The sequence below is a fragment of the Arachis duranensis genome, chromosome 9 (assembly GCF_000817695.3).
Source record: "Arachis duranensis cultivar V14167 chromosome 9, aradu.V14167.gnm2.J7QH, whole genome shotgun sequence".
In the NCBI taxonomy this organism is placed as follows: Eukaryota; Viridiplantae; Streptophyta; class Magnoliopsida; order Fabales; family Fabaceae; genus Arachis; species Arachis duranensis.
The window spans coordinates 105184960-105197632 of record NC_029780.3 but is presented as its reverse complement, the minus strand read 5'-3'; the positions used below and the strand labels follow the sequence as shown (position 1 = coordinate 105197632).

Below are 12673 nucleotides of genomic sequence, written 5' to 3'. Positions count from 1 at the left end.
TAACCGCCCCTAAAATCTCTCTAACCGCTTCATAAAGCCATATCTTAACCTCCCCAAGATAATAGGGACGGTTAGCACCCTAAAGATACGGCACTACTTCAATGGTGGTTATTGGCTCACCACTATAAATACACTGACACCCCTCAGGTATCTCTAAGCCCAATACTCTCTAGACCTGCTCACACTCTTGCTAACTTAGGCATCGGAGTGTCTTTGCAGGTACCACCCCCCATTCACTCGCGAGTACAAGTCGGACGGAGCCTCCCGAGTTGCAGATCCATCCGGAGTTCTCCTCCTTCACACACTTGGGCCGCCAAACGCAGTATTGATCTCCGGTTACCTACCGTAACAAATATCTAATCAAATTAATTAATTGATATAATTAATTAATTATAATTGATTTACTTTAACGAATTAAATGGAATAAATCAGGTAACACCTTAAGAGCATGCCGCATCAGTTCTGTTATTAAGTGTAAAAATCTGATTAATAAAATTATTCTAATAACAAAAAGCTTAAAATAAGAAAATTTAAATATATTACCAATCGTTGAAATTGCATATCTGAGTTTGTCACGAATTTAGCAAATTGAACTTAAACTTAGGAAATTCAATCTCATTATGTACTCCACTTCGAAGATCTTCGGGCAGACGTAAAAAGTATGGAGGGGATGGAACTTGAACTTGCCCTATAAAGTTCCGTGGAAACAATTTCTCAATCAAAAATCGAGCTCCTCCCAAGAAAGCTAACTTTAACCACATTTCATTAGGTTGGTCATAATAGGTGAGTAGATCCAATTATCCTTCGATAAAGTAGAGATTATTGCTCCTTTGAATGCTTACATCCATGTAGTTAGAACCCGAATCAGTGAAGACAACTCAATGAGGTATTTCATGGATGTGATGCATTGTAAACGATTGTGGCAAAAGACAATCGAACTGGAATATTAGACGATAAGAATAACTTAGAGTAACAACAATTAATAAATATCAAAAGAATAATATAATAGAATGAATATATGAAAAACATTATAAAAAATTATAAATTGTACCTTAAAAGGATCAATTTCAATAAAAAATGAAGAATACATTCTTATTCTATGAAGTAGTAAAAAAAAATAAAATTATGAGTTGACTCTCAAATTTAGATTCATATACCACAGAAAAATACTATATATAGACTTTAGTAAAATAAAAATAAATATGTAAATTATTTATTATTAAGGTAATTTTTTATTAAATACAGTAATTATGCATCATATATTAATTTTGTTAAAATTATATAATTTAATCATATCATAATTAGAATCATTATCTTCGATCATGATCAGACAAATTTCGGACAATAAATAAGAATATTATACCTAATATACACAGATTGAAATAGAAAGGGGGTAGAGATATATTATCATGGACGGGTTTAATAACTTAAAATGTTTGAAATAAGTATCATAAGAAAATAGAATTATAATGAGTTAAAGTAATAAAAAAACATAACTTGTACAATTATTATATGCTAATGCTAAAAATAATTTTACGTAATCCTATTATAATTTTTACCATTATCCGTGATAAATTATTATAATTTTAAGTTTTTACTTTACCCACATGATAATGTCAATTTTATCAATTACATTTTATTTTTATTATTATTATTATTATTATTATTATTATTGAATAATGAATAAGAATTAAAATTATATTAATATTTTTATAATTAATATAATTAAAATAACTACAAATATTTAAAATCAATTTGCGTTATTAATATTATAAGATATCGATAATTGTTTTTTTATAATTATTTGTGAGGACATTTTTGTATATATAATAACATAATATTTTTTAAAATTTAAATAAAAAATAAATATTGATGCAGATAAATATAATTTGCGTGGAAAATTTTTATTTGTCCATCATTTATATCGTACCAATACGTGTAAAATATCGATCGTACCGTAGCAATCACCTAATTTTTAAGAGTTTAATTTTGATTTTATACTTGAATTAAAATTAAATTCAATTTTTAATAAGTTATTCCTAAATTTATAAACTATTACATCTTTTACCATATTAATCCAATGCTTCTAATTTTATGATACACTAAAAACATTCAAAATATTTGAATTAATTTTAGATCGATCTAAAAATACCAACAAAAAATAATAAATTCTATTGCCATTTTAAAAAACTTTTCTCTTAAAATATTCAAAAAAATTATTAAATCTTTGAAAACCATCTCATGTATAATTTTAAGTATTAATCTGAACAAACATACTTCAAGCAGTGATCATGGAAGTGATGGGGCTTTACTACTCAGAATGGACAAATCACAACTTAATAGTTAATAGTTAGTTACAAGTTACAACGGTGACTTTCAAATTTGACTGCCGTAAACCCGTAACAGCTCTATTGTTTCTGCTGTTTTGTGTGTTTCTGTAACCGTCACTCTGCCCAAAGCGCACTTTCCAAACGACGACGTATCCATCCAGATCTCCACCTTCACGGTCGGTGGCTCCCTTTCCGCCACCGTCCCACGCCCACCTTCCGAGATCGCACATTCCTCTCTACCAGGTTCCAATCCTTATCCTTCTCTCCCTCTCTTTAGTTCAGTTACCTATACCTATTTTCTGTTCCATGTTATCTCTTCGTTCATTGATTTTGAAATTTCGGTAAATTTTCTATTCCTTTGTGATCTCGATTTGCAATATCAGACACTTTGGAGCTGCTTCTCAGATATTAATATTTTTATAAAAATGTGATTATGTTCATGCATAATTCAATTTCATTGAGCTGCGGTTTTGATTTGAATATTTTCATGTGTATGCTACGAACTTGTGAATTTTGTTATCTATTGTGTGTGCGTACTCTACAGAGAATTTTGTAATTTGCAACTTGTTTATGAGGGTTATCGTTTAACCTGAAGTGACAGTTAAGGAGGTTTGGATTTGAAACAGTTCCTGAAAAGACATGGAAGTCAACAATTGGTATAAGGAGCTAGCATATGACCAGTGGGCACCGATCCCTGTATCCGGTATGCGTCCACCAGCGCGCTATAAGGTTCTTCTTCTTAGTCTCTCGCTTACCCTTGTTTATTGTTTTGCACTATTCAAGAAGGAGCTTAGTATATGAATAGGATAAAAGAAATTTATAATACAAAACTTCCTCTTTAAGAAAGGCATCAAAAGGAACTCATTATTGGTCTTTGATAGGACACTGACGTTGTCTGATCAGTCAATCCGAGTTCTGACACCATTTAGTGGAACAGGGCTTGGCTGATGTTGTTGTGGTTCGATCCAGGATGAGTTGTCTTGGCTTTGAATACCAAGATTCCTTAGTCATTTGCTTATTTCTTAGCTGAACATTCTTTTGTTGGTCCTGGGCTAGTCACTTATTCTGTATTTTTGTTTGTCCCACATATGTAGCATGCTGCCACAGTAGTCGATGAGAAACTATACATTGTTGGTGGAAGTCGAAATGGGCGGCATTTATCTGATGTTCAGGTATAGAGCATGCTTGCAGGCTTTTCACTCTTGGACACTTAGTATTTGTAGTTGGTCAATGATTTAGCTGTTTGCAGGTTTTTGATTTGAGAAGTTTGATATGGTCTTCTCTGAAATTGAAAGCAAATGCTGGTAGCAATGATAGCAGTGCCTCCCAGAAGACTTTTCCAGCCACATCTGGTCACAATATGGTAAACATTTGTATGCACAATTCTCTCTATGTGCTGATGGGTTGTAGTATGTAATGTTGCTTTATTCGTTTATTGATATTGATAAATCATGTATTTAGTTACTATCTAGATAATTGATTTGTTGATAGTCTCTTGAAAATTCCTGCAGATTAGGTGGGGTGAGAAACTTCTACTTATTGGTGGAGATTCAAAGGGTTCTTCTGATAAATTAGTGGGTTAGTATGTTATTTTTATTTGGTAGAGAAACATACAAGTTCCGATTCATGTGGTATCTTGGGTTAGCATTTTACATGATATTTTACCATTGAAATTCACAAGGTTCATTGGAATTCTTGTAGTTCGATACATTGACATCGAGACATTGCAGTTTGGAGTTATCGAGACTTCTGGAAGCATTCCAGTAAGTGTAGCTGTAGTTTGATGTAACTGGTGAACTCTATCTACCAGGACAATGCTTGATAGTAGTTGATGTTGTTGCATTTAGGATATTCATTTTGTATAGAATGTTCTTTTAATACTATATATGCAACTTGGAATTCATTTTGTTAGTCATCAGTTTGATATGCTTTTAATTATTTCTGCCAGGTAGCTTGTACAGGACAGTCTGCCACATTGGTTGGTTCAAAAGTGCTATTATTTGGGGGAGAAGACATGAAGAGGAAGTTGCTGAATGATGTCCACGTTCTTGATCTGGAATGTATGACTTGGGATATGATAAAGACTGTGTAAGTATTTCACTTCCACAAAATATGTTCACATGCTTTAGAGAAGTTCCATGTGATCACGACACTTCCATTTTGATAGGCAAGAACCTCCAGCTCCGAGATTCGACCATGCAGCTGCCATGCTAGGAGATCGGTACCTTCTGATTTTTGGTGGTTGCTCTCATTCTGTTTTCTTCAATGATCTTCACTTATTGGACATGCAAACTGTAAGTACTATTTCTTTTATGCATTTGTTTTCTGCATGTGTAAGTGAGTCGAGGTATTAGCTCATTTCTTGCATTTGGGTCTGATCAGTTGTTTAGATATTAGGCACATTCGGTGAATTTAAGTTCGTATTCCAGCTCTTTTGACTTTAGCAATTATGGGACAAAGGTTTTTGTTTGTATCCCTGCCAGTGGATGGACATTTTCTTTTCATACCAGTGGGACATTAAGAATGTTATATAGAGATTCCATGCGTTCTTTTTTAACCTTTTTTTTCTCCCCAAAATCTATTTGTATTGCTTAACAGTTTTTTTTTTTCAAATCTATTTGTATTGTTTACCAGTTATTTTGTAGTCCTTGTTACTTGTGTTGGTTTGTTGGGGAAGGGAAACAATGATCCTAATATTCTTCTAATCGTGAAATTAGTTTCAAGTTATATTGTCCCTGTACAGAAAATTGCTTGAGTTTTTGACCATTTGGCATGAATGCCCTCACTATTTCATTTGGATCAGATGGAGTGGTCCCAACCACAAATTCAAGGCGATACAGTATCTCCCAGGGCTGGGCATGCTGGTATTACCATTGATGAAAGCTGGTTCATAGTTGGTGGTGGAGATAATAGTAGTGGTATGTAATTATTCTTTTAATTGGAAAAGTAGTTTCAAGAAGGAGTAAAAGTACAACTAAAGGGAAGCCGATAAGATATTCTTCAAAATATAAAATTAATGAGAAAAGAAAGTGGTGATAGAAAGAGAGAATCAATAATGTAGTATGGAAGTCCAGTCCATTTGGTGTTTGTAACAGCATTGAGTAGTAGCACTAGCACTAAACCATAATGGAGTTTTATCTGTTTTAACAATATGCCACTCTGCACTAGCATCCACACACCACCACCACATATTTGCCTTATATCTATTTAAACAAAACCGAACCATAAGAAACTGTTTAATAGTGAAGGTTGGTAAATATAGTATTGATGTCATGTGTGAATAGATTAGGTTCTCAACATTTGCTGGGAATACTCTGTGTGGATGTCTGATTATCTTATTCTGGAAACAGGTTGCCCTGAAACCTTGTTATTAAACATGTCTAAGCTGGTTTGGTCGGTAGTGACTGTTGTGAAGCAAAAAGATCCACTTTCTAGCGAGGTGATTTTTTGTGCAGTATATCTTTTTAAAATATGATAACAATTCTTGCCATATCATTTAATGCATATTCTTTTTCTTTGTATGTGATGCAAGTATTTATTGCTTATCAGGGTTTGAGTGTCTGCTCAACATTGATTGGTGGGGAAAAGTATTTGTTAGCTTTTGGTGGGTATAATGGGAGATATAGCAATGAGGTATGTGATGTGTGACCTTTATTCATTATTTTTCTGTTCACCATGGATGTTTTAGCTTAATTAATTTATTTTCCTCTGGAAAGAGAACTTTGGTTGTGAAACTTTCATCATCACTTAGGTTGAAGTTTGGTTTTCATTTTGGTTTTCCATCGTCAATGACTATCAATGTGTGTGGTTTTACATTTTTCTAATGTCAACTACCTTTTAAAGAAAGGAGTAGAATACTAAATTTCTCAATGAAGGTGCATGGGAGATTGGGTTTCCCTGTTCCCATTGCAACTCCTTAATGATGATTCATATATTACCCTGTCTTCCATATATGACCATTTAAAAGCTTATTTTTCCATCGAGATTTGCCGTTGGAGAGGTTTCACGCTCACATTGGTCTTTTTTGCAGTATGGTCACATGTTTTTACTAATTTGCTCATCAGATCGAGTCCTTTCACAGTTGTTTCTGTTTCTGCTATATGTTCGTTTCTACATGCATGGCTGTCTAAATTTGGTGGTTTTAATTTTACATGTTCCAAGGTGTAGTTAGGGAAATGGATCCTCTCCATTTTTTTTAACACTTGAGAGAATAAAGTGTGATCTCTCACCTTTAATTCTATAAGTGGGACCAAAATTAAATAGGAGAGAGAGAACAATAAAGGGTGAGATCAAACACTGGACACCATCCAATTTCTTTTTCACTGGAAAGGATCCACTCCCTGTAGTTAGGTAGTGCTTGGAGTTATTTGATTTAGGAACCGATTTGATTCACATTCTATAAATTGCATTTTATGCTTGGGAGGATTCGGTTAACTTAGAAATAATTATGTTTTTAAAATGCATTACCTTCTAATTAAATTTTTGGTGTGATATGTATTTAGGTTTTTGTTATGAGACCCAAGCCAAGGGATTCCCTGCGTCCTAAGATTTTCCAATCACCAGCCGCTGCCGCCGCTGCAGCTTCTGTTACTTCTGCTTATGCTTTGTCTAAATCTGAGAAGTTAGATTTCAGGCAACTAGAGGATACAAATTCCAAACCTCCCATTAATGGTCATCCTATGGATGATATCTCAGTTAAAGTCGAAGCCATTAAAGAAGAGAAAAGGTTACTGGAATTGTCAATCACGGAAGTCAGGGCTGAAAATACTAAGCTTGGAGGTGAGATAGATGAATTAAATAATGTTCATGCTGAGTTAAGCAAGGTATGCATTGCAACTATTTTCATGTGGAATTTTCCTTTAGTTTGGTATGTAAACAATAATATTCAGCATTGAATCTGTAACTTCAGGAACTCCAGTCAGTACAGGGACAACTTGTGGCTGAGAGATCAAGGTGCTTTAACCTGGAGGTAAGAAACTCAGTAACTCACTTTCCTATTTTCAAGGTATGTCGTAAATTATGGTTGCAATTTAAGATTTGAGTCAATGTTGTGTCCAGGCAAAAATTGAAGAACTCCAAAAGCTGATGGAATCAATGCAGTCAGTGGAAGAACAGGTACAGGCTCTTCGGAAGGAGAAGTCTGCTATAGACCAGGAGATGGAGCATGCTACTACCGGTCAAAGACAGGGTTCTGGTGGCGTTTGGAGATGGCTTGGTGGGGGTGGTGAATGATAAAAAGTATGAGGGCAATGGCAACTAAATTGATCTTGGTTGAGTCCGAGGAACCTGAACTTTCATACAAGCAAAAAATATTATTGTGTTGTTTCAGTTCATGCAGAAATATGGCATTTCCTTGTTACAGAACTCTGTGGTGTTATCTTTGAAATGCATGATGGTAAGATGTTGAACTCAAATTTTGAACTGATATAAAACTTTCAGGAGATGGGTACATAACAGTTTTTGTATTTGTATCTCGTACTACTTTTTTTGGTTTTGGATACACTTGTAAGTTGCAACAGTTATACTATTATCTGATTAGTTTCATGCTCTTGTTTCTGTTACATTTTACATGTTTTACTTTTGGATTATGTCATTGATTCGAGTCTATATTGGATTTGGCGCATTATTTTTATCCTTTTTTTTTAAATCTTTTTTGGTTCTTTCATCATGAATTTAATTAGCTTATGACATGCAATTTCTTGGGGTAACAATTTAACTTCTTTTAAGTTTAATCATCAATTATATTTCTCTGACCGAAGTTAAAAGGTTCATCATTACAATATGAGCTTTAGAAAACATAAATGATTTAGAGCGTATATAAAGGTAGGTTGCGTAACTACTACTAAATACTAACACCATCACGATAAATTGATAATATAGATTCATCCCAAGAAAGAAAAAGAGAAAAAAAAAGCAAAAAATGAGTATAGATTATTTATTTAATTATGTCAATTTAATTTTGATATATTAATAATATAAAATATTTTAAATAATTATTTAATCACAACTTTTAATCATCATTTACATAGTAAATATGTGTAGTAGTTATTTTTACTAATAAAAATATATTCTTTACACTAAATTCCCATCAACTTAAATTTATAGTTATGCTACACATACAACCTTTTGGCAACTAAGTCTAATTAAGTTGGCCTAATCCCAACAAAAATCAACTTTACAAAGAACGTGTAAACACGCGCTTGTACAACTGTTCAGTAGCACAAACGTTAATATGAAAAATGCTTCGTCTTTCTCAATTAAAACTGAAACGAACAAACTTCAAACGACATTCAAAATCTCTCAAATATTTCTCAAAATCTATGCAAAAACTCAAGGAAATCTTGAAGCTACGTTCGAAATCTTCACCAAGAAACACAGAAAGAGAACCATAAACATTACTGAAGGTATTGAGAAACTAACCCTCCTTGTTTTTTTTTTCATTTTTTTTCGCATTTTCAATCGCGAAACACTAAATAGTCATATTTCTGTTTATTTGGTGTTCTCGCGATAAAGTAGATACTACTGTTCTCATTATAATGTTTATTTTGTGATAATTGTGTTAGGTCAGTTTAAGAACGTTGTTTTAGTGCTTCTCGTATCGTTTAACCTATATTAATCACTTTTTCTGATCCAAAAGTTATTTGCATGTGTTTGAGGATTTTAAATGTGTTTTTGTAAATGTTTAAGTGATTCACATCTTTTGAACTGAGTTCATTTGTAGTAATCATTAAAAATTTTCGGTGCATTTTGGCTGAATTGTAGTACAATTGCTGTTTTTGTCCTAGATTGGGTGTAAAAAGGCCTTAGAATGTTGTTGTAGTATTTCTGGTGTCATTTTATACATGTTTAAGTGATTTGCATGTGTTTTTGTTCATGTTTAACCGATTTGCATGTTTTAAACTGAATTTTTGTGTAGTAATCAGTAATTACTTTGACAATTAAGAGAGTTGGTGAGAGGAGCACCACAAAGAAGCAAGGACCAAGATATAAAGTAAGCATATATATGTTAGAACAATTCATTTTTGTTTTATAAATATAGTTATGTAACATAATTTTCATTTATTTACAGAAAACTCATGATTTGAGGTGCTCCACAAGATCTATTTCTGATATATTCAGCAAGATGAGCGATGACAAGAAAGCTATTGTCAAAGAATTGGGATTTGCTGCTATGAGGCATATCCCAGCCTTGAATGTCCCACATAAGCTCTTGGTAAAATTGGCATATTTATTTGATTTGTACAATAACACACTTGACACACGGTATGATGTAATCAAGATCACCCCTGACAAGATAGGGATGCCCTTGGCTTGAATGCATCTAGTAAAAATCTATTTTGTAATCTATTCTGTAAATCAAATTCTAGTGTTTCTTTAAATTATTTGTGTTATTGAAATATTTTTGCTGCTATTGTAGAATTTTACTTTTCAGACAAAATTGTATATAAAGAAATTAATAAAGAGTAGAAGAAAGATATTGAAAGCTTCAAAGGCTGATCTTTGTCACTTTTGACAAAGTCTTTGATTGACATGAGTGTTGATGGGCCAGAAAATCAGCTGAAATTCAAAAAGACATTCATCCTTTTTATCCAGAAGTGCTTTTGTTGGCAATAACAATAAGCAAAATTTGTTCAGTTCATATGCCACCCATTCTTTACGTGGACATAATACAAAAATGGAATTGGGCTGCTCATGTGCTAAACATCCTCATCATAGGCATTAGAGATCACAAATTGCAAAACAAATTTGTAGTTGATGGCTGCCTCTTCGTACTGATGATCATATATTTTCATGAATCCATATACTAGAATAAGCTGGTTAATAGAACTCCTGGACCACCATGGGTGCAACATTGGATTAGGGCGATACTGGTTAAAATAATAGAACTGGGGCAAATGATGAAATGGTAATTCAAGAGAAATTCTTTCCTTTAGTTTCGGTACATTTGTTTGAAATATATTATGCTAATTAAATATTTTTCTATTTTAGGGCCTCATAAGAAGAACACAGTTGAGAGGCCAATCAAAAAAAGAAAAGAAAGGAAAATCAAGGAAAAAAAGAAGCAACAAAAGAAGAAGATTGTTATATTGGACTCATCTTCGAAAAGTGAAGTGATTCTGAGTATGAGTTTGATTCTGAATATAAATTTGAGGAGACACCAAAGAGAAGAAAACAACCCTAAAGATTGGCAAAAATGTAAGTGTTATTTTTCATTGTCTTTTGTAAATATTTATTCTGTTTATTTACCTCATGTGTTTGTATTTTTTCAGGATGGAATCCAAAAAGATAAAGCGTGTTATTGTGGATTCATCTTCTGAATCTAATGATGAGTGAGATTCAAAAACTATTATTCTAAAATTAAGTTCTATTTTTTAATCAAAATTTTCTTTATAAACAGAATTTTTTGTATATATTGTCAGAAGCGAAGAAATAAAAAATAGAAAAAAGGTCGAAGGAAAAAAAATGATAAGCTTGCAGAGTATGTGTTAATTTTCAGTGTTTTTGTCAATATTTATTATGTTTATTTGCATGATGATTCTTTTCTTTTTCAGGATGCAGGTCAAAACCAAAGATACTCTAAAAAAGGCCACACCCGTGAATAAAAAGAAAGAAAGCTTATTCGGACAAAACAATCAAAAAGTGGGAACGACTCGACAGAAGCTCACTATGATTCTTCGCAAATGTAAGATTCAATATATTATATTGTTTCTTTTCTAAAATTTTCTAAAAGCTTATGTAATTACTCTAGTTTTACTGAATAATGTTTATTTTGTCCTCAGAATGCCACTTGTAAATCTGTCGAGTGAAAATGATTGTATGTTTAATACACAGTCAAGCTTTCAGGGATCTATAAATGCATCAAATGATCCCATGTAATGTCTCTTTCTCTTACCATTTCTTTATTTCTTGTACTACGATAATAGCTCTTTAATTTCATATTTTTTTTAGAAAAAAAATCCTCTAAGATTTTTTGCAAGAAAAAAAAAGGTACGAAAAAAGCAAAAAAAGAGTTTGCAGGCTACACCTATATAAGTTCACATATAGCAAAAGTTTGTTATTGTTCAATGATTGTTGTGTTTTTTGACATAATTTTAGTGTATTTTAAGTTCAACGTACAGGAAGACACAACGGATGATGCCAACTCTGTCCAGGAAGATGTTCTGGTTAAACATGCAATAATAGAGAAAGAATTGCAACTGCAGCAAAGGATGGAAGATTCACCAAAAGCTAACAAGTGACTAAAGTATTTAACTATATTACTGACTTAATTTTATTTTAATTAATTTTATTGACTTAAATGATACTGAATTTTATTTAGTATGAGTAGTGAAACTGTTAATCTTGGGATTGATCCCAACGATCAAATGCTTGTGGTGTGAAAACAAACTCAATAATTGAAGTTAAATTTAAAAGGTGTTTTATTTTAAATAATTTGTAGTACAAAAGATTTGGATGTTGGAGTTATACAAAGTGACATTTTTATTTGGTAGTTTCATTTTTGCATTTGTTTTAGTTGATGAACTTAGTCATCTTATGTGGCACTCGTCCTCTTTTTTTTGTTGGTTGTTAGAGTTGCTGCTTTCTTCTTTTTGTCGTAGGTTCTTGTGAAGACATGTTCTTTATGAATTGTTGAGTTTGATGCACTTCCTATTGTGTTATTTGGTTCCATCTTTGTACGTATGTTCTTCTTTCGAAGATGTGTCTTGACTTTGTATGGTTTTCTTTCTCCTTAATCTCTTGATGGGGTGGTGCTTCAATGTCATTATTTTTCTGAAATGTCATTAGGTTTGAAGCAGTTGTGCCCAATAAGTTTTTTGCGTCGCCATCAAATAGTACAAAAGTTGTTGTAACACTTTGATTTGAAACCTTTAATTGAATTTTGAACCTAAAATAAGTATTGGGTTAGCAACTAATAATTTGATAGATGAAATTATAAAAAGTATATAGAGTTACCTTATTGTTGGATATTGTGGTGTTTGATTACATGTGCCACAAATGTAGTTGTTTCTTTTTTTTTATATGCTTTCTTCTAACACTTTTTACATTTAACATAGTTCCATCCTAAAATTGTGAAGATCTTTTCCTATTCCAATATTCAATTTATGTTATCATTAGGTATATGGTATTTGAGTAAGTATGAATGTATGATGCATGTTGTGATTTTTTTTGTCATACCTGATCATCAGATTCTCATTGCATGGCCATTAGATCTTGGATAATTATTTGATTTCTAATCGTTCTGCTCTGAAAGAATGATGCTCTATTGAGTAAGTTTGAAATGTGCAGTTCGGAAATAAATTTTTTGTACTAAATTTGATATTATGTGAAGGAATAGTGATAAG

The 12673-nt window shown here is 32.4% G+C and overlaps 1 protein-coding gene across 3 annotated transcripts; it reads left to right on the top strand.

Moving 5' to 3' along the window:
- Positions 1 to 2376: 2376 nt before the first annotated feature.
- LOC107466650 (acyl-CoA-binding domain-containing protein 6) lies at positions 2377 to 7878 on the top strand. 3 transcript variants are annotated; one of them, XM_016085647.3, is made up of 14 exons: positions 2377 to 2573; positions 2957 to 3059; positions 3425 to 3502; positions 3580 to 3693; positions 3842 to 3908; positions 4032 to 4093; positions 4279 to 4418; positions 4498 to 4624; positions 5134 to 5248; positions 5681 to 5769; positions 5880 to 5963; positions 6833 to 7153; positions 7240 to 7299; positions 7389 to 7878. In XM_016085647.3, the coding sequence occupies exons 2-14, from the start codon at positions 2970 to 2972 to the stop codon at positions 7560 to 7562; spliced, it is 1521 nt and encodes a 506-aa protein (XP_015941133.1). In that variant the 5' UTR covers positions 2377 to 2573; positions 2957 to 2969; the 3' UTR covers positions 7563 to 7878. The 3 variants fall into 3 exon arrangements, with proteins under 3 accessions (XP_015941133.1, XP_015941135.1, XP_015941134.1); XM_016085649.3 differs by having other exon boundaries at positions 2932 to 3059; XM_016085648.3 differs by having other exon boundaries at positions 2926 to 3059.
- The last annotated feature ends 4795 nt before the right edge of the window (positions 7879 to 12673 follow it).

Bases quoted from the DNA above. Each gene is read 5' to 3' on its own strand.
- LOC107466650 (XM_016085647.3), top strand. From the start codon at position 2,970: ATGGAAGTCAACAATTGGTATAAGGAGCTAGCATATGACCAGTGGGCA. The intron at 4,094-4,278 runs GTAAGTGTAGCT...TATTTCTGCCAG, and splicing joins AGACTTCTGGAAGCATTCCA to GTAGCTTGTACAGGACAGTC. The intron at 5,249-5,680 runs GTATGTAATTAT...TTCTGGAAACAG, and splicing joins TGGTGGAGATAATAGTAGTG to GTTGCCCTGAAACCTTGTTA.